The sequence below is a fragment of the Homarus americanus genome, unplaced genomic scaffold (genome assembly GCF_018991925.1).
Source record: "Homarus americanus isolate GMGI-L3 unplaced genomic scaffold, GMGI_Hamer_2.0 scaffold48088, whole genome shotgun sequence".
In the NCBI taxonomy this organism is placed as follows: domain Eukaryota; kingdom Metazoa; phylum Arthropoda; class Malacostraca; order Decapoda; family Nephropidae; genus Homarus; species Homarus americanus.
This window is the reverse complement of record NW_024719965.1, coordinates 1,055,900-1,081,495: the sequence shown is the minus strand read 5'-3', so window position 1 is coordinate 1,081,495 and position 25,596 is coordinate 1,055,900. Positions and strand designations below refer to the sequence as shown.

The 25,596-nt window shown below is 38.7% G+C and overlaps 1 protein-coding gene across 4 annotated transcripts in view; it reads right to left on the bottom strand.

Annotated features, from left to right (window-relative positions):
* Positions 1-3,074: 3,074 nt before the first annotated feature.
* LOC121860349 (short coiled-coil protein homolog) overlaps positions 3,075-25,596 on the bottom strand; it is a 33,973-nt gene continuing 11,451 nt past the window's right edge. Inside the window, exons 6-8 of one of the 4 annotated variants that reach the window (XR_006087863.1) lie at positions 22,217-22,266; positions 9,883-9,915; positions 3,075-3,846 (exon numbers count right to left, since the gene is read on the bottom strand). Coding sequence is in view for 3 of the 4 variants with exons in the window: in XM_042357441.1 (XP_042213375.1) it covers positions 22,239-22,266 (28 nt within the window). In the remaining variant the exon portion in view is untranslated. The remainder of the gene's footprint in view (positions 3,847-9,882; positions 9,916-22,216; positions 22,267-25,596) is intronic. The other 3 variants (XM_042357441.1, XM_042357443.1, XM_042357442.1) reach the window with 3 other exon arrangements.

Genomic DNA, 25,596 nt, shown 5'->3' with positions numbered 1-25,596 from the left:
GGTACTGTACAGGTATCCCTCACTTTACAAATATTCAATATACTGTACAAAAAATTTGCTTAAACGAATTTCTTAATTTAACACCTCTTTCTTATCTAACAAAAGTTACCTTTGCTTATACAAAATTTGGTCTGAACAAATATCCTGTATTCGAATCGTGCACCCCCAGGAGTCAGCCAAGGTAACAATCTTGGAGAGATGAGCAGAAAAGTATTCTCGCCCACTGATCATAACCCCCCCCTTCCCGTATCTCCCCCCGGCTCACGTTTATTGCTCTGCCATCCCCCACCTCGTGATGAGCCCCGACTGCCCTACCTTAAGGTAATTACTCCTGCCATTCAGCTCGTTTGTTTGAATTCACAGCGAAGGGCGATAGTGTGCTTATTTGTTACACTTAATATTGCTGGTAACACTGTTACCAAGTTAGACTTGTCACTTGCCACATCCCCCAGCTCTCTCCTTCCCAGGCCAAAGTATGAGCTGTTATGGTTATTTTTCAACTCCTAATTTTGAGTTGATATACGTAACTTACTTCACTTTTTTATTACGTTACATGCACACACAATCCTTCATACATACAGTATGTGCCAAAAAAAGGTAAAAGAAATAAATGTAAGGTCAAATCAAAGGAATAAATAATTCTTCATTTGCCAGCAAGAGTTACCAGGCTGAGCAGGGCAGCAGTGTGTGCTTCCCAGCTGGACTGCATTGCTCTTTGACAAGCCAAGTTTTGAGGCCAAGCAGCCAAGGTCATATGCAAATGACAGTTGTATTAAACTTTCATTTCGCTTTTCCTGAATGGTTTTAGCTGCATATTTTCATCTACATAGTATTTTATTAATGCTTTTAATGTGTAAAGTATGTACTGTAGTAAATTACAGTAGCTGGGTACTATTTTTCATTAGTTGGGCAGGTTTTTGTTGTTCAAGAACCGATTTCATGTTTTTGGGGTATAATTTGGGGTTTTCTTGTTGTTGGGGAACCAAGCCCTATTTTTTTTTCCATTTGTTCTGTTATTTGAGATACAAATATTCACCCAACGAATAGTTTTCCAGGATTCTAACCCATTCATTAAGTGCGGGATATCTGTACTGGGCATCCACTGGCTCGAGAATGTATCAGAACCTGCACCTGTGTTGGTTCAAGCCTGTTCTTCAACAAGTTCACGCTCAGTTCTGTCACAACATACTCTCTGTTACGTTATTCCAAGAGTTTACAAATAACATTAAAAAAAAGTTAACTATGACAATTTGCAGAACTTGAAGCGGTGACCTTTTGTAAAGTGAGCATCAGCTAGTTTTAAGTACAGTACTGTATTTTATAATTTGTATTTGGATCCAGACAAGTACAGTATTCTATTTGTCTGACATTCTGGGTTTATGGTCCCAATGGTATAGTGCACCAGTTGTACTGTAAGTAACTCATTATCTTAACAATTTCTCAAGTTGCTTTAATGAGCTATTTAAAAATAAGTACAGTACTGTACTTATATTCTGCATTATCTTTTAATTGTAACCTACTGTGTTTACAGAGGAAAATCTTTCTATTAATTTAGCAAAATTTATAATTTATCATTTAATTCACTTTCATATTTAATACAGGTTGTACCTCTCTAGTCCGGCATTCTGTGGTCCGGAAACTCCCGTGGTCCGGAACGATTTTAGTTTGTCCAATAAGAAGATAGGCAGTTTTTTTTTTTTATCTGAATTATTATTATTATTATTATTATTACAGGAGTATTAAATTTTTGCCCCTCAGGCCCCAATGTGGGTCAGTGACCTATGCCCGGGTGGGCTAATCCCCTTAAAAAAAAAAACCGCCGCGGGAAATTAAGGTTTGTTTACATCCGGCAGTTCGGCTGCTCTCTCTCTCTCTGCTTGTCTATACAGAGTACAACATTTAACCCTTCAATATATATGAGCAGTAAATAAGTGTTGCTTTCATATTCTTATGTAGAGTAATGACGATATATTTTCACATGTGCGCACTTACATACGAGCAGTCTCACTTTTTTTTTACCATTAATGGTTAGCTACTTATATTGTTCCATTTATTAACATTAAATAACATTACAGGTACTTCAAGCAACCATATTCATTTTTTACATTAATTTTACTACAGCTAAACTCAGGGTCTTATTTTCTTCAGTTTTATATGTAGAACCAATCAGTCACTGGTTTCGTAAGCTTTAACATAAACAATGCCGGCAGCCGTCTCGTCTCCTCTAATATTCCACGTATTATTAATAAATTGTATTGTTAATTTTGCACACACGTACATTAATTCAATAAAAACAAATTCAGAAACATTAATTAAAATATATATGAACAGTAAATAAGTGTTGCTTTCATATTCTTATGTAAAGTAATGACGATATGTTTTCACGTGTGCGCATGCGCACTTACATATGCGATCTCTCTTTTTCTTTACCATTATCGTTAGCTACTTCTATTGTTCCATTTATTAACATTAAATAACATTACTTAAAACAACCATATTAATTTTACTACAGCTACAACCAAGGTCTTATTTTCTTCAGTTTTATATGTAGAACCAGTCAGTCACTGGTTTTGTAATCAACGAAAACAATGCTGTGTCATTTCCTCGTGTGTTTTAATATTCTACGTATTATTAATGAATTGTATTGCTCATTTTGCACACATAAACATTAATTCAATAAAAAAGACATTCAGTAATGAACAATAATGAATCTTTTGTACATAAGAGAAATGACGCTGTTTACACGATTATGCACGTCGTCTGCACGTTGGCGGGCGTTCAAACCCGTCGAAATTCAAGTTTCCGCCGTCAAAATTTTTATTTATTTATTTTTTGTGTTCCAATAAAATACGTTAAGAATTAAAAACTCGCGAAATTTGAGAAGCTACTATACGACATTTAACCCTTCAATATGTCTTCAAAGAGACCATGACGCAGAGAAAGTGGTGCTAGTGCTTCCAGGCATAAGCACAAGTCACTATCTATCCAGGAAAAGGGTGAATTTCCATGGTCCGGCACCGGTCAGGTCCCGAGGTTGCCGGACTAGAGAGGTACAACCTGTATTAATAAATCAATTATATTACTTTTATATTTAACATTTTGGAGGCTTAAGCCACCTTTACAGGTTTGAGTGGGAAAATATAGTAATACAGCACTACTGAACATACAATACAAATAAGAATATGATAGGATTACCGGTAAACACAACTACTTTTCATTTACCTTGAGAAGAATAATAAACTCAATATCCATCACAATAAGACAAGACACTTTAGCTATACAAATTAACATTTTATTAGTCTGAATGTTGCATCTTAGATGGGTATGGAATGGGATGTTCTAAATGACAGTTTTGACTCTACCTTTGAAACTATTGTAAACAAGCTGCTTCACAACCATTATCCAATTAAAGGGCTCTGTTGCAAGTACACTCGCTGCAAAAAGTATTTTGTGCGAGATAATACTGTACACAACGGACGAAGGATTTTGACAACCCTACTGAGACAACAGGAGACACAGCGTGTACACCTTTCCCTAATAAAAGCAGTCGCAAGGGTAAGACAATTTTCTCAATGATTTAATGCTAGAGATTCAAATTTCAATTTGCTCTCATCTTCCTGAAATCAAACAAAATATATGAACTCTGCATACTGTACAGACCAATACAAAAAACACATTTAAAGTCAACACATTGTATTATAGCATAAAATAAAAGCTACCATGTAATTTAAATATTCACACTAAATTTATAGCAATAAGAGTACAATAGTGGCATTTTGTTGTAGGTTGACAGTTGAACAGCAGTGCCAAACGAGCATGGCTGGGAGCTAAAGCAAGCGTTCAGATCTGTGGAGAATATAAAAACATTTTAAATATTGGGTATGTTCTTTGAACTTCAAATGCTGGTAAAAGATTTAAACAAACAGGTGGGATGATTATATTAAGAAGTAAAGTACTAAAGATATATTCCAAATACAGTAGAGTACTGTAAAGTCTACATTAACAATAATATCAATACATCTGTCTCATGATTACAAAGTAATTCTGGAATAGTAGTTTGCATTTAATTGTTTTTTGTTAATTTTATAGGTGTCAGACACCTAAAGATAACAGAGCCCCATTTAATTAGTAGAGTGTGCCACAGAGGTCTGTCATATCCCTATTACATTTCCCCCCGTGGTTATTTATGAATACATTACCATCCTTAAATCATCATCATCATTTTTAAAGTTTTTATATATTTTTTAACAACACACTTTGTTAGCCACCACTTGCTACAGCAATGTCCCCAAGAAACAGGAGGTTACAGTAAATCTCAAGTGATACTTATGTTGAAGGAGTGTGGCATCCAAGTACATACAGCACTTGCTTCTTGTCATATGGGTCACTGGTCTATGACCAGGGCAACCCCAGTTTGTCCAGCTGTAAATGGGTTCTAATCTTAACTTTACATCTGGGAATACAACTAAGGTATTAAAATGGTCATACCTGGTATGTAGTGTGGGACACACTGCTTCCTTATGATCTGAAGGCTTAGTATTTAGTAAACTATATCTGCACTGCCTTTAATGAGCTGTTGGCCTACGAGACCCACTGTAGCACTTTGTTATATCTAACATGTGACAATCCCAACCAATCAGTATTTTCTGACATTTACTGTATAGGCATCAACATGTGTGTGTGTGGAGACTGGAGAACCTGCTGGTGCAAAACATCTATACAGTATTCCACTTATCCAGTACTGAACAGGGGTACTTGTTAAATTATATGAAATTATCATAACTCGTATGTTTTACATGTACAATTCTCTTCAGTAACTCACTCACAATGTTATAGACCAGTGGTTCTCAACCTTGTTTGCCCCATGCACTCCTTTCACCATGTCAGAATGTCATTCCCCCCTCCTTTCCAAGATTGTCTGCCTCAAAAAGTGCATTCCAAATAATATGCATATAATACTGAAAATCCTTTATTTTTTCCATATTAGTATCAGTTTTCCCCCCCCCCCCTGAAAACCTGAGGGGGGGAAATTCCCCCCCGGTTGAGAACCCGTTATAGACATTTTCACAAGTAATGGAGGAAATACAGGGAGAATATGAGTGTGGAGTCAGGGAGAGTGAGTGACCCATGCAAGGTGTTAAAATGCTAATGTTACAATGGAGACCTTGAGACACCACTACACAAAACTTGAGAAAGTGGGTCCCATAGGCTTTGATGGCCCATTAGAGACAGTGAGATGACAACGCATGTACTGTACTACGTATATTAAGCATTTAGTATACAAGTGGGCAGTGTGGCCAGCACTGCACTCAACTACCTTCACTTCCTAACTGTAAAGTTCAAAATACAAATACAGCTGGTTAGTTCCTGGAATACTCCAGGAACTACCTAACAAGTGATTTTAAGGACAGCAGGCAAGTGCTGTATTGCCCCAGTTGCACCACTCCTACAGAAAGCATATATTGTACTAAGATATTAATCTGAAAAACAAATATAGGCAGTTCTCAATACATGTGCTCCCCTATACAGCTCAGTACGAGGCACCGAGTGTGACAAGGAGCCAAGCGCCACCCCCCCCACCCCCAATTATTTTTTTTAATTACTAGTTATGGTATTACATTATCTGGATTCCCAAAACCTTCCTATCTGCAGAAAAAACTATCCTGGTAGTGCAATGTTTGTAAGGCTGAGAGCCATACTAGAGAAGGTAGGTAAAAGCGCCTCTACAGCACCAGATCTGCGCCTTGAGGCGGAGTGTCCTCCAGGGGGGGAGACAAGCGCCCGCAGCCCTCATAGCGACTCATTATTTTTCCGGTTTCTTACCTAACAGAAGTCCATGCTTCTACAAAAATGTCATAGGAATTCTATGTAATAATACTTGAACCTCTTTTTTATTTTCCAACTGGCAAAAAGGAAGGAGTGAGTGCCACAGAGAAAAATAAACAAAACAGAGGGAAAGGAGGGCAAGGAGGGTGGGAGTGGGGGAGTGGCATCTGACAGCCTGTCCAAGTGACGAGTCTTATGACACCAAAGGGGGAAAACAGGGAGGAGAAGGAGGAGGCGGCGGCAGCTGGGAGCGAGGGTAGGTGGTAATACTGTTAATACAAGTCATTGTTTACTGTAATTTTTCTAATAATTACTAAGACTTAAATACCAGCATTTTTTTTATTATACTTTTTGGCACTTGACCCCCGGTCGAAATATTGGTAATACCTTGTATTGTTTGCTTTTATGCAAACAGTATAATGACCTTTGACTTTCTGGTATTGTCATAAAACATTATTGCTTCCATGTAATGAAAATTATACCTCAACAATGCATATTAACGAAACTGCAAACACTACCCATCAAAACAATGCAATTTTTACCATAAACCATCTTTTCAATTAATATCACTTTAGTATCTGTGAAACCAGCTTTAAGAGCTCTACACACTGCTAGTTGAATTAACCAAATATCTTCATTGGTTCAAAAGTTGTATTTTTTTTACTTTTTTCCAAACTTTAAGAACGTTTTTCTCGATTGTGATTTTAGGCGCTTGGCTCCCTTGGTGCACTCGGTGCCTTATATATTCTCTGGTATCCATCCATGCAAATTTAAAAGTCATGCCAAAGCTTCTCTTTCTCACTCACAGGGTATTATCACTACTCCTTTATTCCTGTGACTACATCCATTATTGGCTTGTGAGTAAACAGGACAGGACAGGACAGGACAGGACTTGCTCATGTCTATATTGTACACATCCATCACTGTATCCTCATTTAATATTGTACATGTTTTTGTCTTCCATGATTAGTTTGTAAAGAACACTGAAAGAAACTCTCTTATAGTTTTTCAAGAGAGTAAATTTTGAAATAATATTTTAAAACTGTATTTTCATTTTAATAAAGTGCTCAAAACTAACAGCATTTAATGTTCAGGCATGTGTACGAATGTTGAACTCTGATTTAATGTGCCTGAAAACAAAATTCATCAGCAGAAATCCTGTCAGATGAGATCAAATTTTCTCTTAATTTTCCGGGAAATTACGGCTTTGGGAACGATTTTCCGAGAAAATTTCAACTCTGGCTATCGGAGAGTTCCAGGTTTAAGGGATTCTGGCTAATGGAGATATTACTGTATTTTCTGGAGATACAAAGCTTCCAATACAAGTGCAGTAATTAGATTCATCAACAGTAATAAATTAGAGGATGTTATACTGTAGTGGATTCCTCCCCTACAAACGCTTGTCGCTGAGTAGCCGACTCCGCGAATTCCCCAGTGTATGCCTCATGGTCTAGGTCAACCAGCGCCGCCTTACATGACGGAGGTCAACTATTAAGCCACGCCTACCTCCGCTATATAAGACCTGACCTCGTGGTGACCTGTCTCTTTCTACCTACAGCCAGTCTTCAAGTAACACCACCTCCTCCTCCTCCTGCCTGGCAGCCCTCGCTCCCGCCAGCGACCATGGCGACCCACAAGCTGGTCCTCTGAGCACCCTCACCAACCAGCTCTCTCTACTCAACGCTTGTAACCATGCTGCCTTCCCAGCACCAAGCTGCATTGTACATCCAATACAATATGTATACAGGGAGCACATTGTGAGTTTCCTTTCTCCATCCCATCCTGAGTGTGAACCAAACATCTCGTACCCCACAATACCAAATCTGTGGGTTGTATTAAAGATAATGGTGGGGGTGTTGGCGGTACTGTACAGTGGTAAAACGTGCCAAAAATTTCACCCGTCCAATAGTGATTGGAGGTTGGCAATGGAGTTGAATACTATTTGTTAAAATATCATCTCAGAGAAAATACAAATAAGGATTAATATTATTCTCAACAATTTGTTTACCTAAATTTTTTTAAGAACTTTAGTTACTGTTAATACCGCCTCCACCCTTCCAGTAACTCCAATGCCAGTTCTCACAGCCACTAGCACTATTTCTGGTGAGTTGAAGTCTTATATTACATTACAGTATACAAATAAATGTTTTTTTTTTTTTCATTTAACATGTGTTTGAAGAGATTTTTTTTCATCAGTATTATGTCTTTTGGTTGAAAAATATCCATAAGAACACATCTCCAATTAGCACTGAATACACTATAAGAACTTTTGAACGATAATGACAATGAACAGGAGGAACAATTTATTTATATTCACAGCCTGAGCCTACCACACTGAAGATGAGAGACAGTTTATGTTTCCACTATATCCAGAGTGAAACACACATTGTTTGATGGAAATAGCAGAACACTGTACTCATAACTAAAAACACACGATCACAACTACAGTAAGTCCTCGTATAACGTCGGCCCGCTTAACGTTGTTTTGGAACTATGTTGCCAATCTTTAGATACCAAAATTCGTTTAATGTCCCGATGACTCAATATAACGTCATTTTGCGTCGTCACGAACTACTTTTTACGGCATATCACCCTCTTTCGTCTGGCTGCACTACACTCTCTCGGCAGCCGCAGAGTCTCAGTGACTCACCACCCTCCTCCTCTCCCGCCCTCCTCCACTCCTGCCATCCGCCTCCTCTACTTCACTACCCACCACACACTCACTCTACCACCTCCACCCATCGGTGAGTACCAATACAAACTTAGAAGTTGTACATACAGTATATGCACTATTTTCTATAGAAATGACAATGATTTTCTGTATATGCAATGTATTTGATGAGGCAAAGGGAGGCTCAGGAACGTAACTCCCGTATTTTATCTATTTCTTATGGGGAAAATTGATCCGCTTAATGTTTTTTCGTATAACGACACATTATTTAGGAACGTAACCCTGACGTTAACCGAGGATTTACTGTACAACCATTCCCAGAGCTTTAACAGATACAGGATCATACCACAGCTACAATCATGATCATAAGCACATCCACAACAACACCCACAAAAACTCTTAAGTAATAAACATACCCTCAACAATATCCCCAACTACAAACACATGATCACAATTATACTATGAGACACACAGCTACTAACACATGATAACAATCATATTCACAGCTCCAGCAATACCCACAAACAGGGCTTTAAAATTTTCCCTCCTTTATTGCAGTAGAGTTTCAGACCCAAAAATTTTCTTGCCACGGATCCATTGATATTTTTGCTATTAAAAAAAATCCAGGTAAAACTTGCAATCTACAGGTATAGTAGCAGGGTTTTATTTAATGTTTCTATAAACAGTCTATAGGATTTTTATCAATTTGGCCTAAAAGTTAATTTTAAGATTATTTTTGTGCATTATTTTTATAGTTTCACACACACACACACAGATTATTACCAACAAACAATTTATTCTTGTACAATCAAATATCTTTATCCTCAGTTTCCTTAAATAATGTTTGTGATATTTTGATGACAAAAAAATTTCATAGCAGCATACTGCCATGCTGGCAGACTTTCTCAAGCCTTGCCCTTAACCGCTAGGTTTCGAGTCACGTCATATGATGTCCATCTGTAGAGCTTGGGGTCACATCATATAATGTTTTGATCTCTCTGCGCTTGGGGTTAGGGCTAGAAATACATGGTGAAGTGAGTCAAGTCCAAGGGCGAGATTCCTACATCACAAAAGCTGAGAAGCTTCTGAGAAGAAACTGGGAGGCTGTGAGTGAGTGACAGATAAATAACCTACTGGGCAACATAATCTAGCCAGACCCACCCTTTATATTCAAATAGGCCTACGAGAGATCAAAACATCATATGTTGTGATCCGAAGCTCTGCAGATGCGCATCATATGACGTGACCTGAAGCCTAGGGGTCAATGAAAGCTTATGATAAATCATTAAAAGCACTAATACTAATATCAAGCCAAAGCAAGCAACCTTAACACAAAAATAAATAAATCCATAAGATATAAGATGATCATGGAAAGTGGAACTTACCATTGACCTTAGCAGTAAGAAGGTTACGTGGCCCTGCAATAAAACCAAAACAATTCTAAATAAAACACAGAAATAAAAGAATATAGAAGACCACTGACCAAAGAGTCTACTTCACACTAAGTTGTACAGTATAATTCTTGTAAAAAATGAAGGACTGATCTTGAAATCCTAATTTTTAGCAAATGCCATAACCAGATAGGTCTTATAATAGCACTTGCCTCATTTAGAGTGTCTAGATCAATGTCCACACCCTTATATGGCAGTAAAGCAAATTAGTTAAATTGTTTTTAGATAATTCACCTTGATCCTCCGTTACAGCCAACACCTCCAAATAGAGGAAATCAGATGCAAATATTGTCTGTGAGAGGCGGAATGCTAAGCAGAATCTGTCCAATCAACAATCATCAAGCCAAGGCAACAGTTCTTCAGTATGATTTCTGATCAACCAGTCACTTTGGAATTTTAATTCTGAGCCACCTGGCTAAAGGCTATGCAAGAAAATAGGTTTTCAGGATCAATCCTTCATTTCCAGCATAAGCCCAAAGGTGAGGCAGCTCATGTAATCAAAAGCCAGCTAGACTAGTACAGTACATGGTGATCCATAAGGTTCTCAAAATTAGACAGACAAGCACCCCTTGATATTGAAACCATTTTTCCTTTACAGGGGGAGGAGGGAGGGGGGGGTTGTACTCCTTGAAAAGCAAAAGTTGTAAAAACAAATACAGTATTGTACATACAATGTACAGATGTTGAACAGTGTACAGGTGTTGACCATCATATGATGGGGTTAGGGACTTTGAGAAGCCATCATAAGGTGATTGATTGTACTACAGTATATCAATATTAATTACTTAGGGGGAAAAGAGGTTCTGTTCCCGAAACAGAGAAGAGCCAGAGTTAGCACTCGGAGAGGTTATTTTTTAACTTGTAATTTTCGGTAGACAAATTTTTTTTTTTTTTTACTCTGCTACATGCACATACTGTACACTCATTTATACAGAATATGCAAAAAAATTATCATAAGGTGAAAACAAAGGGAATAAACATTTCTTACCTTGCATGGGAGCTAGCTGTGACTTATGTTATGGGTCTTTTTCAACACAATTTTGGGTAGAAACTGTATATGTAATATCTTCTTTTATTTTTACTTTGTTACATACACACAATCATTCATACAGAGTATGCATAAAAAAAAAAAAAAAATACCATGAGGTCAAAAACATAAATGGAATAAAAATTTCTTATGGGTGTAGGAGCTAGAACAGAGAGTCGGGGAAGGGATGGGGGAGGGGGGAGCGGCATTAAGGGTCTCATGTTCCGTGCGTCGTGACAATTGCCAAATGGCAACTCTTATTATTTTTATTTATTCCTCACATTTACTGGTTCAGTATATATTATTTTATTTACAAAGAATAGCTTCTTCCACACGCAAACCATCTTCTGGGTGATGCGACAGTTCAGCTGCTTAGCCTGGCAGTCACCAGGGATGGGTAGAGCCTCCCACGCATCACACATGGGTTGCACGTGTTACACCATTCTGAGATCGTGTCATCATATCTTGGAATATTTCGAGTTATTGCATATCACTTTTTCATAGCAGTGACAATGCAAGAAAAGCATTCGGGTAACTAGTGACCATCGTAAAACTGATCTTAGCCATCGCGCAATGGTAAATGGTGTTAATTTTTTAACATAGTAAAACTGATCAATCGTTCAATATATAAATCCATTGTATAATGGTCAATACCTGTATATGTTTTCACAGTACAGTCGGGTTGTTCCCAACTGTAACCAAAGTTCCTCCTTTTTACCTTTTTATGATGATTCCAAACCGTAAAATTTTCAAGCAATTATTAATAGACATTTAATAATTAAATACTGTACAGGTTTACTATGCAGTGATATCCCCGTTAGCCGGAAAAATTGGTGCAGAGCACTTCCGGGAATGAGAGATTTCCGGGTAACCAGACGACTTTCTCAAACCCGAAAAAATCCCCATCCCCGGAAATATTTCCGGTTACTGGAAAAACTTTCTGAGTGTCTAAACTATGCATCTTGCACAGACAAACACTAGCCCACATCCTCATAATGTTTCTGTGTGCTGGGGAGTTTTCCAAGAGTCTAGACTAAAAACCTGTATGATATGGTCGTGAATGAAGCTGTGTGTTACAGCAAAGACTGGTATTTTCCACTCCCTTGGAACTGTGGGGGATTAGTGGATCTCATGTAACTGACCTGACCTGACACAATGTCAGGTGGAGGTTAGGGTAGGGTATTGGTGGTCTCATATTACTGACCTGATACAATGTCAGGTCACCAACTGTTGGGTGGGGGATTAGTAGGTCTGAGGACCTGAAGATGTCTTGAATAAACATGAAAGCTAAAATACAGAATTTTTTATACTTACACTTATCACATTGTATCCCTTCAACATTACGTTACATAAGATTTTAAAAGGTGGAATGAGGAAGCTGAAAGCTGTGGGTGATTAGAGAGATGGAGTGGAAAGAAGTGATAACATGTACCACTGTTGCCAAGCACTAAGCTTTTCAACAGCTGATCTTTTAATTCACCACCACGTAGTTAACCATGCATAAATTTGCCATACAATTTGGGGGTGTTTGGGTGTGATGTTGTGGTATTAATTAATAAATAATCAATATTGCATCGTCAATGACAGTCATTTGAAGAATAGCAGCGTGCTACAATTGTCACTACTACTCATCAAACTACTGTACTGTCATTAACAATACAATTGTTTATTATTCATTAATTAATACCCCAACACCACATCATACATAAAATCTTTTGTGTGAGACACTGCAAGTTGGAGGGAGGCAAGAGGGGGAGGCAAGGTGATGGCAGGGAGGCAGGGGGGAGGCAAGGTGCTGGCAGGGAGGCAAGGTGCTGGCAGGGAGGCAGGGGGGAGGCAAGGTGCTGGCAGGGGAGGCAGGGGAGGCAAGGTGCTGGGGAGGCAGGGGGGCAAGGTGCTGGCAGGGGAGGCAGGGGGAGGCAAGGTGCTGGCAGGGAGGCAGGGAGGAGGCAAGGTGCTGGCAGGGAGGAGGCAGGGGAGGCAAGGTGCTGGCAGGGGAGGCAGGGGGGCAAGGTGCTGGCAGGGAGGCAGGGGAGGCAAGGTGCTGGCAGGGGAGGCAGGGGAGGCAAGGTGCTGGCAGGGAGGCAGGGGGAGGCAAGGTGCTGGCAGGGGAGGCAGGGGGAGGCAAGGTGCTGGCAGGGAGGCAGGGGAGGCAAGGTGCTGGCAGGGGAGGCAGGGGAGGCAAGGTGCTGGCAGGGGGAGGCAGGGGGGAGGCAAGGTGCTGGCAGGGAGGCAGGGGAGGAGGCAAGGTGCTGGCAGGGAGGCAGGGGAGACAAGGTGCTGACAGGGGAGGCAGGCAAGGTGCTGGCAGGGGAGGCAGGGGAGGCAAGGTGCTGGCAGGGAGGCAGGGGGAGGCAAGGTGCTGGCAGGGGAGGCAGGGGAGGCAAGGTGCTGGCAGGGAGGCAGGGGAGGCAAGGTGCTGGGGGAGGCAGGGGAGGCAAGGTGCTGGCAGGGAGGCAAGGTGCTGGCAGGGGAGGCAGGGGAGGCAAGGTGCTGGCAGGGAGGCAGCAGGGAAGCAATACACACACCTCCAACACACACTCTCCAACATTTATTATTATATATTCTCGTGTGATCAGTCTCTTATGGTGTATGTTTTATCACGGTTAATATAAAATATTAAACACATTAGAAAAAATACGATGTACAATTATTAATTTGACATCAAAATTACATGACAAGCTGAACAATAAGGCAATTTTTTCACCCAGACCTCTCTACTGTAGGAAGGTAGATGGCGGGTAAGCTTAGCCATAGCCAAATTTACCAGTTTTGTATTTATCTATTTATTTTATTTTTTTTTTGAACGGAGATTAGCCCACCCAGGTACAAGTCACTGACCCACATCAGGCCTGGGGGGTAATAATAATAAAAATAATAATAATAATAATAATAATAATAATAATAATAATAATAATAATAATAATAATAATAATAATAATAATAATAATAATAATAATAAATTGAAAACTATATAATAAAATAATGATAAAAATAATAACACTAATAAAAATAATAATAAAGAACCATAAAGAAATACAAAAATGAAAAAAGATCAATACCTGTAGTGAGAAATTATATACTGTATGTACAGTATGTTGTGTTGTCAATAGTAAGAGAAACAACTGAGACCCTGCAATAATGTGTAAATGAGGCAGAAAATCAGATCAGCAACCTGGGACTTGGTCACAATTTTCGTGATGCCATATGGCAGCAGGGTCTACCATTAGACAACACATTATGCTTCCAATATCTTCCCAGGAGGTAGTACCTCCCTGTTTGATAGCTGCCTAATACCTACTGACCTATGGTCACACAAGAGGAGATGGGACGCCATTGTTTGTTTGTGTTTACATCCGGGAGTCCGGGACGATAGTCTACACGAGAAAATGAAGAAAATAAGACCCTGGTTGTAGCTGTAATAAAATTAATGTAAAAAATTAATATATATGTTTTAAGTAACGTTATTTAATGTTAATAAATGGAACAATAGAAGTAGCTAACCACTAATGGCAAAGCAAAAAAAAAAAAAAGATGGATTGGGAACGCCAACATATACGTGCGCATTTAAGGATACCGCATCATTTATCTTTTTAAGAAATGTACAAAAGATTTATTATTGTTTATTACTGAATATGTATTTGATTGAATTAATCTTTATATCGAAATGAACAATCCAATTCATTAATAATACGTTGAATATTAAAACACACAAGAGGATAAGAGACGGGATTGTTTTCGTGAGTGACGATGGTTCTACATAAGAAACTTAAGAAAACAAGACCCTGGTTGAAGCTGTAGTGAACGTAATATAAAAAAATTTAATACCTGTATGTATGTTTTAAGTAATGTTATTTAATGTTAATAAATGGAACACTAGAAGTAGCTAACCACTAATGGTAAAGAAATAGGCGAGATGATTGGGAACGCCAACGTATGAACAGCAAGTGCGCACATGTGAAAACATATCGTCATTTCTCTACATACGAATATGAAAGCAACACTTATTTACTGTTCATATACAGTATGTTTTAAATAATATTTACGAATGTAAAACAAAAATTCTACTCACCAATGGTGGTAAAGTCGAAAACATAAGGACAGCCAATGAATATTGTGCGAGTTTTTACTCAGATGACGAAGTCATCAGGTTCAACTCTGGCTGAAGCTGTACCTTTCAATAAAGCTGTTGCTGAAACTGTTACTGAAACTGAAGTTGAAGCTGCTTATGATGCTGAATTTGGTGGTGTAGCTGAAGTTGATGGTTTAGGCCTTCGAATAATAAAGCTGTCGAAAGAACCTTGCACAGCTGCTTTCTTTTCTCATTATACATCTTTACGTAGAGGTCATTTGCATTTACCCCGGTATTAAAATTTTAATGCTTTGTTCTGTTAATAGATCCACTTCAGAAAATATGTTCATTGCTTGCTCCATATAATATCCACAGACCACTCACCTTTTTCATATAATTTTAACACATCTAGTTTCTTGGCTAAGCTTATACACTTGCTCTCTTGCTCATGCTGAATAGGGATGCAAAAATGCTGTAAGAAACCTGAGAAAGTTTTTCTCCTGTTCCAATTTCAGATGAAAACAAAAGGCCCGCCAAGCTCCGACTGTTGTTTACCACTCATTAGCAAGGCAGCTTCTTTGCGCAAGCCGCTCTTAATTTTCATTACAGTAATTTTTGTTTTCTGTAACACATATCAGGATTTAGTTATTATTTATATGAAAATGTAATTTTATTTTTAATATATTTTGATCGTAAATACGAATGAAATAAGGACGTAAATTGAATTGGGTCCTAAATTAACTAGGGTTTTAAATATGAAAGTTGTTGGTCGAACTGTTGTTATCGGAGGCTTTACTGTACCGTAAACACCAATAGTGAAAGCATAAAACAAACAAAAATGATACAAGTGAGTGTACACATTGCATCAGACTCATATCACAGATGCTGGCCACCTCAAAGCTCACTTAGCAATGTAGCTGGGGCTGGGATGAAGCATCGCTGACTTCCCTAGCAAAGGTGCTCTACGCTGTAGACCCAATGACCTCCACATATGGTGGAAATCCATAGATACTTAAAACTTTATACCTTATGACACTTTTCCCTCCATTTTCCATACATATGATTGTGTGTGCATGTATATAAAAAATAAAAAATAAATAAAAATAAAAATAAAAATAAATAAATAAATACAAAGTGGGGGGGGGGGGTTAACATTTATCTATCTGAAACTTGGAGCTGAAAAATAACCATAACATATAGCTCAGAGGTTGGTAACAGTTGGAAATTTTCCCCCTTGACCTGATAGCGAGATCTAGGGGTACAGTAGACAAGCCCAGGATAAATAAGAATAGAACAAACGTGGTGAGTAGAAAAATAAATAATGTGTTTATAATGGTAGTTTATTGCTCAAGTTTTTCAATAATTTTCTCCTTGTCTGTTATGCTACAAAAATTATATTTCCTTTGTCTTTTCCTTTCCCTTTTTCCTGATTTGAACTCTTCTTTAATGAGCAAAGATCATGGAACTATATTGGCAATGACCGACAACTACCATAATATTTACAGCAGCGTGTTAAAATGCCAACTGGCTTCCTGAAATTTTTGCTCGAATTCGGTTCGGTTCGAATCAAGATGATTTAAATTAAACTTAAACAAGTGGTTCATAATAGAGACAATCTGTTCAAATTTGAAATTCGTTCAAATTAGGCTAAGTTCATAATACCTGAGCTTGAAATAACGATGTTCTACTGTATCACAAAATATATTCCTTCCATATTTTGGGTCCTTTTGGGTCCTTTCATGTGGTAAGAAAGCATGTACTGTATCTTCTGTAGGAACATTTCCTCAAGTTGTGCAACAACCAATCAGCACTTTATTACCGGTTCTTGATGACATAAGTCTGCCTCTGTCAACATATCTAAAAAAAAACTAAAGTTTTCTAGCACACTTAAATAAATAAAACCAAAAATTATTTGTGGGTTTCCTGCAGCCCTCCATCATTTTGCAATTATCCCTTCACTTTTTGTGCAGCAGCTGTGTCAGCTGATGCAACCTCCCCAGTAAGTCACAAAGCATAGCTTGGCAAATTTAATGAAGCTGTGAAGCCAGCCTTGGCTTACTGTGAATTTGCTGTCACTAACTGGATTTTCATCTCTTAAGCAAATGACCTTGAATTTCCATTGCCTCAGCCTAAATCATTAGATCACTCAGAGCAGCTTTACATATATGTCATTGCATGCTCAATATCCAAATGTTCAGAGCATTTTCCATTTCTTGGTACAGAGGTGGCCTTACCTGTACATGCTGGATGGGCTGGGATATCAATAGCTGTGCTTATGCTGCACAAATCATGTCAGCCTTCACTCTCATGCTGCAAATTGTGCTTTCACATTCAGGTACCAGTACTGATTTAATCATGCCACAATTTATTTTACTTTTACTTTTATCCTCTTCGCCACTGATCAGCTTGTTAGCTGCTTGGGCGATCAGTCACGTCTCTGATTACTTTTCCTTTTCATTTATCTTCTTCACCAAAAGATCAGCTCGCTAGCCGCCCGGGCGATCGGTCACGTCTCTGTCACGCACTGTTGGCAAATACTGGGCATGCACCGGCTCCTGAATGTACCTGAACCTGCTCCAGTGTTGGTCAAGTCTTGTCTTGAAAGAGCTCACACTCGGTGCCGTCACAACACTCTCTGGTAGATTGTTCCAAGAGTTTACAACCCTCACTCGAAAAAGTTTGCCCTCACGGTTTTCTGGACTTGCGGCTTCTTCAATCTTGAGCTGTGACCCCTTGTGGGGCGAGCGTCCGCCAGCTCCAAGTAAGGACACTCAACTGAGTAGTGCCCCCTGAGATGCTAATACACCTTAACTAGGTCTCCCCTTGCCCGTCTGTAGTACAAGCTAGGCAAGTTCAGGCGCTCCAATCTCTCAGGGTAGCTGAGGTGCCAAAGTGCAGGCACCAGTCTGGTGGCCCTCCTTTGAACATTTTCAACCAACTGACAGTCTCTAGCATATCTCGGGGACCAGATGGGGTGACAGTACCCCAGATGGGGAAGCACTTCACTCCTAAAGATTGTTACAAGGGACGTACCGTCTAGATATCCGAACGACCTTCTTATAAGACCCAATAATTTATTTGCCTGATTTACCTTCTTCTCGCAATGGCCCGAGAAGTTCAGCTCATTGTGAATTGAATTGAATTGAATTGTAACAGTTTATTTAGCCAGAAAAATACAGATACAGAGTGTATAATAATAACAATATTAACATGGCTGAGCCAGTTGAGAACCTGAGCTCTCTTTGAGGCACCTGATATATACTATACATTTATCTCAAGGAAGTATTATGTAACATTTAGTTTCATCTGGAATAGTACAATAGCATGGTAGTAATAAGTACATCTCATAGTGTTACCACGGTTATCACTTCAATATTTATTTATTTTATTATTTATCACACCTAGGTCCTTCTCACACAGTTCTCAACTGGTGCAGTTTCTTCATCCCGTTGGGACATACTGTATGATACGCCTCCTTACCGTTGGCACGCCCCAGGTGCATCCTCTTACACTTCGTGACATTGAATCTCAGCAGCCATTTCTTCGACCATTCCTGGAGCCCACAGAGGTCCTTCTGCAGTTCTTCACAGTCCGCTTGGTTCTTAATTTCCCGAAATAACTTGGCATCATCGGCAAACATTTGTATGGAGGAGTGTACAACGTCAGGCATGTCATTTATGAAACAAACAAACAACAGCGGGCCCAATATACTGATCTGTGGTACCCCACTTGTGACAGGTACAGATGACGATTTCGTGCCATTAATAACCACACACTGCTTGCGGTCATGTAGAAAGTCTTCTATCCATGCTAGGACATTTCCCCGAATTTCGTACCCTTCCAGTTTGATTTTCAGCCTTTCGTGGGGTACACTGTTGAAAGCCTTGGCAAAATCTTGGTAAATATTGTCGATATTACCACCCCGTTCCAGAATATGGGTCCAAATATCCAATACCTTGAGCAATTGTGTTAAGCAGGAGCGCCCCGGCATAAAACTGTGTTGGCAATCTTTTACAAGGTTGTTTCGTATTAGATGTTCCATTGCAGCATCTCTGATAATACTCTCAAGTACTTTACATATTATGCTGGTCAGGCTCACCGGTCTATAGTTGTTCGTGGAGTGACGATCGCCCTTCTTGAAGATAGGACTCACATAAGCCACTTTCCATTCACTGGGGACCATTTGTTCATCCAGGCATTTACAAAACAGGATCTTCAGTGGGTCTGCAAGCTCGTTGCACAACTCTCTTAGCACTCTAGGATGCACAATGTCAGGTCCGGGACTCTTATGGACCTTTAGCCTGGACAGTTTATTTCTAATACCCTCTTCTGTGAACACAATGTGGGTCAGTGCTGTGTCGAACCGTCTGTCCTCAAACGCAGGAAGGTTAGTTGCATCCTCTCATGTGAACACCGAGGAAAAGAAGCTGTTCAATGCCTCAGCTTTATCCTGGTCAGAATCTGCGTAACTACCATCCACCAGCCTCAGGTCTGATACTCCTACTCGCGTTTTCAATTTCGACTTTGCATAGAGGTAAAACGCCTTTGGGTTTGACTTGACCTCGCTTGCAACCAGCCTCTGGAACTCCTTTTCAGCCCTCCTACTCTCTATCTTTGCTTGGTTTCTGGCTCTTGCATACATCCTCCTGTGTTGCTCATCGTTTGACCCAACCCACGTCTTGAATTTCTGTGTTTTCTTCTTAATTTTGTCGACCATGGTTCATGTGTAGGGATCCCCTTGTATTCCTAGAAGCACTGGGTTTGGTCTTGTCTTAGGTATATATTAATCGATCAAATGGGTCACTTTACTAGTTATGATATTCAGCGTAGTGTCTGCGTTCTTGTACCTTAATGAGGCAGGCCAGTTGATACCCCTCATCTCTTACCTCATCCCATTGTAATTTCTCCTGTAATATTTGCACCTTGGCCTGGCCTTACCCTGAATTAGGTAACAGTTAAATCTGAATGACAACACTATATGGTGACTGGTGCCAACTGGGGCAAGGAGTTCCAGTTTGGCCACCATACCCTCCTTGTTTGTTATGATGAGGTCAAGTGGCTTGGGTGTTTGCTCCCCTCTGTAATGAGTCGGGTCTCTAACATGTTGGAACAGAAAATTATCTCTCCAAGTTTTTACAAAAAGAGTAGAAGGGTTATTCAAGTCATTCGGGGTGGACTCGTTTCTCCAGTCGATGTTGTCATAGTTAAAGTCCCCCATGATAAGGAGTGGCTTGGATTGAGCATCGCCGCATTGTTTATTAAGGTTCTTAAGTTCCTTTGATTTAGTGGGCCACAGTTTGGGGATCTGTAGATACACCTGACGATAAGTAAGTCCCCTCCCTTTTAATTTAATTTTACACCACTTGGACTTTTCAAAAACATCCTCTCCCTGTACCCTCGCCTGGCTGGCTCTAAGGTCTTGCCTAGCATAGATAACCACACCCCTCTTGCAAGTTTCTTGAGAAAGGTTCGTAAATGAGTCATATCCAGCAATACTGAACTCACATTCCTCTGGGTCGATTCTCCTGTTCTTGTACAACAGTTCTACAACACCTACAATATCTGGATGGTGTACTCTTAGTAGTGTTTCAAATTCCTCTCTCTTATCAAGGAACGTGTCAGTATTAGTGTACATGACATTCAAGCCAGAATTTGTTCTCGGTAACGTCTCTGCTCTTAGTAATAAATCCGCTCCCCCCCCATTCTCAGAAGCTGCTGATGCACTTCACAGTCAAGTTCATCCAAAACCAGTGATAATGGGATGATGACGAAGTTTGCTAATACTGTACAATACTCCTTCCCATCAAACCATGAACTGGAACTTTTCCTATAAAAGTAAGACCCCAAAAGATCAAATCTCATTTCACAAAAAGCAATAAAACTGAGATTCGGAACAGATGATGATTCTATGACATACCAGACTAAATGCTGTCATCCTGCCAAAAAAGAAGGTGGAACACAGTACAGGACACTGGATTATTACAAAACATCATCAGTATTTCTCTTCCAATAGGCAGTATTTTCCAGAGATTGAAAGTGGTGTTTCCATATTAAAGGCCAACTCTCACAAGAAGGAACATGTGGGACAAGAGCTAAATCTCCTGCTACATATCTCCACAGTCTAATGCCAAGAATGACTCTCACTTCCATCACATTATCAGTTACTAGACAAACCTTACCTAACCAATATGTAATGGGCAAGATGCATGCTGATGATATAATATAATGCTTGTTTGGCCTTATACTGTACTTATAATAGCAGTGCATATATCTCATAACTATTTTTATGGGCTATGGTTGTATCTGAAAGATGTTAATATTTGTGGGATAATCCCACCAAATAATACCCAATGGTATCTTGTATTAATCCAGAAAGCTTAGTAACAGTAATGAAAGAGTTGCCCAGTTCAATTGTTATGGTTATAAAAGGCCTATCTAATCCAACAAAGAATGACAAGAACTACAAAGAATGGGTATACAGTACAAAAAATAATTTGCTAATATGTGTCTCTGAGATGAGAAAGGGTTACTGTGCAACTTATCTGGTGATGGTAACAAATTGCTAATTACCAACAGTACATTATAAAATCATCACATGCTTAACAAGCCACTGTGGAACATGCCAAAATTAAGTGTCAACAAGGTCATATGGCAAATACTCTTTGTGAAGATAAAGCATTTTCATGTGAAAGGGCCAGTTTAAAAATTGCTGCACAAAATATAATACAGAGTCCATATCCACAGCAACTATGAATATATATATTGCATTTTACTACAATTAATTTTCTTCACAAAAGATTTAATTCTAATGTCCATAATATTTTTAAGGAGTCCAGCTTAATTTTCTTTTTAATCATGTACCCCAAAAAATGCCTGAGATAACATATACAAACTCAAGGGTTATATAGAAGAACCACACTAATAAAACTTATTCAGTAAAAAAGTAGATATTGTGCTTATATTCAATTAATTAATTCTTTCTATGTAATTCATAGTCCACATCAAACATTCAAGGTACAGCATTTAATTTCCCCCAACAAAAATTAATGCTTTAGAACAAATTCTGGCTACAATAAGATATATGACTCCATACTATATGATGCCACAATTTTGCTCTCTTGCCAACATAGCACAGGTAGTGCTTAGATTATAGTAGCAAGAAAATTTACCTGTTAAAACTTCTCATACATCTCAAGCTTCAAACTGGCGCCACTGTTTACTGTAATGAAACTTCAAATGTATTCCTCACATCATAATACCTAACCACAAGACATAGGTACAAACACTGAATACAATATGAAACTAAGAGCATATTTCTAAGGGAAATGTGAAAGTTTTGCAATTTCAGATATAACCTATCTTTAAAACTTTATCTTCCTGTAATGTAAAAGTTGAAAAATATATTAATAAAAAAGTTTCAAACATAACACACAATAAAAATCACAATAATTACAGAATATTTACTTTCACCTAATTCACAATGTATGATATGAGAATGAGTAAGAGCTTCTGGAAAATTAACCATCGGACAGCTATTTAAACAAAGAAAAAAAAAGGATCACTCCTGAATTCCTGTTCTTGAAGGAGCTAATAGTCAGTCAAAAGGCTCTCATGACGGTGCTTAATTGGTACCTTGTTAAGGATGTCAAGGTGAGGCTAACCCCTTAACTTTTTCTTATCCACTACCCAGCCCTCTGCATCACTTATCACTTCCAAATGGTGGTGGTTAAGTGTAAAGGTTGCCCTGAGAGACTGGAGGCCCTCTGGAGCCGAGTCTTTCTAACTAGCACTCACTGCATTGAAGCTACACAATCCTTCCAAAGATTTTTGGTCAATCCAAGCAAATGGAGGATTGATTCTAAAATCCTGTTTTATGGCTTATGCCCTCTGCAAGACAGCTTCTCCCTCACACCTACTAGGCCAAAATGGTATTATGAGGTACAATACAATAGATGACCTTTATAGACAAGAAGCCATATATGGTACAGTAGTAGCCATACGGTATATGATTTATAAACCTAATTTGTGCCAAAAGCTATGGCTCTGCCCTTTCTTATTCAGTTCCTAACCTAATAAACTTCAACACTCCGGGAAGAAGGAGAATGTCTGCTCTGCCTACCAATAGGAAGCACCCATTTCAGAATTAATCCTCCTTTTCTGGTTTATACCACCTGCTCATCATCTTCTCAATCATATGCCAGTAACACAAGATGGAGGAGGTGCTACAAAAAGCTCCAGAATCAGTGTTAGTTGGATAGAATTGCCTCTAGAGGATCTCCTGCCTCTTGTGGCAACCTTTGCACATGATCTCCATTTGGACGTAATGAATGTGACAGGAAGACTGAGAAATTTATTTATCTAAGAACAGACAGAATGATGAGTAAAATTATGAGAATCACCTGACTTTAGAGCAAAGCTAGGATCCACATGACAACAAGCTAATCCATTTTAGAACTATATGAATACCCTATAAAAAGACAACGTTACTGTACATAGATAATTAAAAATAATTTTCAGAGCTTAAACACAAATAATTTTAAAACAGATTTTGTGAGATGCAATGAAATGCTATAGCCTCTGTACCCCCTTTTTACATAACAATTAAGAAATCTTGTGGAACATTAGAGCACTGTTGAATATTAATTGTGGAAACATTTACATAATCTTATTATACAGTACTGTACTGTGTGTCTATTCTTACATCTGTAAAACCTGTTATGGGAATATGCTAAGTATGAATCTTTGTCCAGTGTGTATTATGTATTTTTTGTGTGTATTAATAAGGTTGTAATCAATAGAATATAAAATAAGCTTGAACTTGTATGCCCTATGATAGCCTATCTTTCCCACAAAATGCAGGGTGACCAGAATCAGGGGTAAAAACACACAAAAACTTCCCAGTCATTTGTTGCCATTCATTCATTCTTACTTATGCATTAGATGTGTTCTGGAACAGTCCTCCCATTCCACATTAACACTGAATATCGATCTGGATTACCCTTGTCATTTCACAAACGCCCAGAATCATCTATTAGCAGCTTATTGTCCTTTCCCAGAATCACTTGAGACCATGCTCTCCACTCATTCATGCACATCACTACTTCCTACATGTTAATTCCTCTTGCTTCTAGTGCATCCTCTACTCCAACCTTCCATCTACTTGATAATCCCCTCTCCCTCCTCCTATCCACATTTTCATTATACATTGTATTGTATATACTCTTTTCACCAAACCTTCACTTCCCATTCTTTTACCCTGTCCATGCTGCCTGAACAAATCCTGATCATCCACTCCCTCTCCAAAATTTTTCTCTTCTTTCCCCTCATTTCTATATTCTCCTTTTCTTTGCAGCCTACTTACCCTGCATGTTGTTTTCAAATACATCATTTCTGCCAGTTATAAAGTGCTCTTTCCTCTAGCATCTTCAGTCATGCTCCACATCCATATAATAATGTCAGCTCAACAATTTCCTTTTTTTGGTACAGATCGCTCTCCATATATTTCTCAATGCACATATTCTTTTCTTTCCATTCAAGTTAACATTTATTTCTTCATCTTTTGTACCTATTTTCATCACTTTTCTTTTGTGCACAATTACAACAGACATCCTCCTTACAAACACTGTTCAACAGTCATTGAATAACATTTATAACTTTTCTTCAAAATCATCCTCTTGAAAAATTTTATCTACAAAATAGCAACTGACTCACCTTTTATTTGCATCTTTTATCATTACATTATTTGCCAAACTTATATCCCTCTCCATTACTCTTGCTTTCTTCTTTTAAGCATTAACCTGACTCAGTTTAATCCTAAAAAAAATAAATATAACTTTTATGAACGGTAACTGCCAGTATCTGCACTCAGAGAATGGTAAACGACCTCCACAACTTTAACCCTTAAGCCCCGGGTTAGGGTGCTGCTGGCAGTAGGCCCCCCTCCCCCCGAACAGATAAATCGAGAAAAATCAACTTTTTCAAAAATAATTAATAAAAACAATAAATAAAAAAAGTGGCGGGAATAGGCGGACGTTCTGGAACGTCACCGGGGGCCTAAGAGTTGAGCATCAAAACACCCTCAAGAATTCTTAAAATAACTTTTAATAAACCCTCTAAGATTTTCTGAAAATCATGAGAGAATCAGCCACCAAATGCTTGCACAAGAAAAAATAAGATCTGCAAAATGACTGAGTGTTAATATAATAAACAAACCTGAAAGTAGAAGATACCAGGAAAAGTAAGAGATAAGCAGAAATATGGGAAATAAACAGAAAATGAGGAAATATTATCAATGATATCCGTGATATTTGCTGCTGTGTACCATTGACCAAGTTACCCTAAAATCGGTAGAAAACTTCCTCCTCCAAGGAATATACAGTAGTAACAATGTAATATTATTTCTATTAGTGCAAGAAAACTCAAGTTATAGTCTGTAAACTATCAATAACACGTAGATAATAAAGAAGGGGTGACTACAATGTACCTCAAGCCAAAACAGGTTAAGGAGTATAATATCTATACAGGGTACTGTACTGTAAGGAAACACATC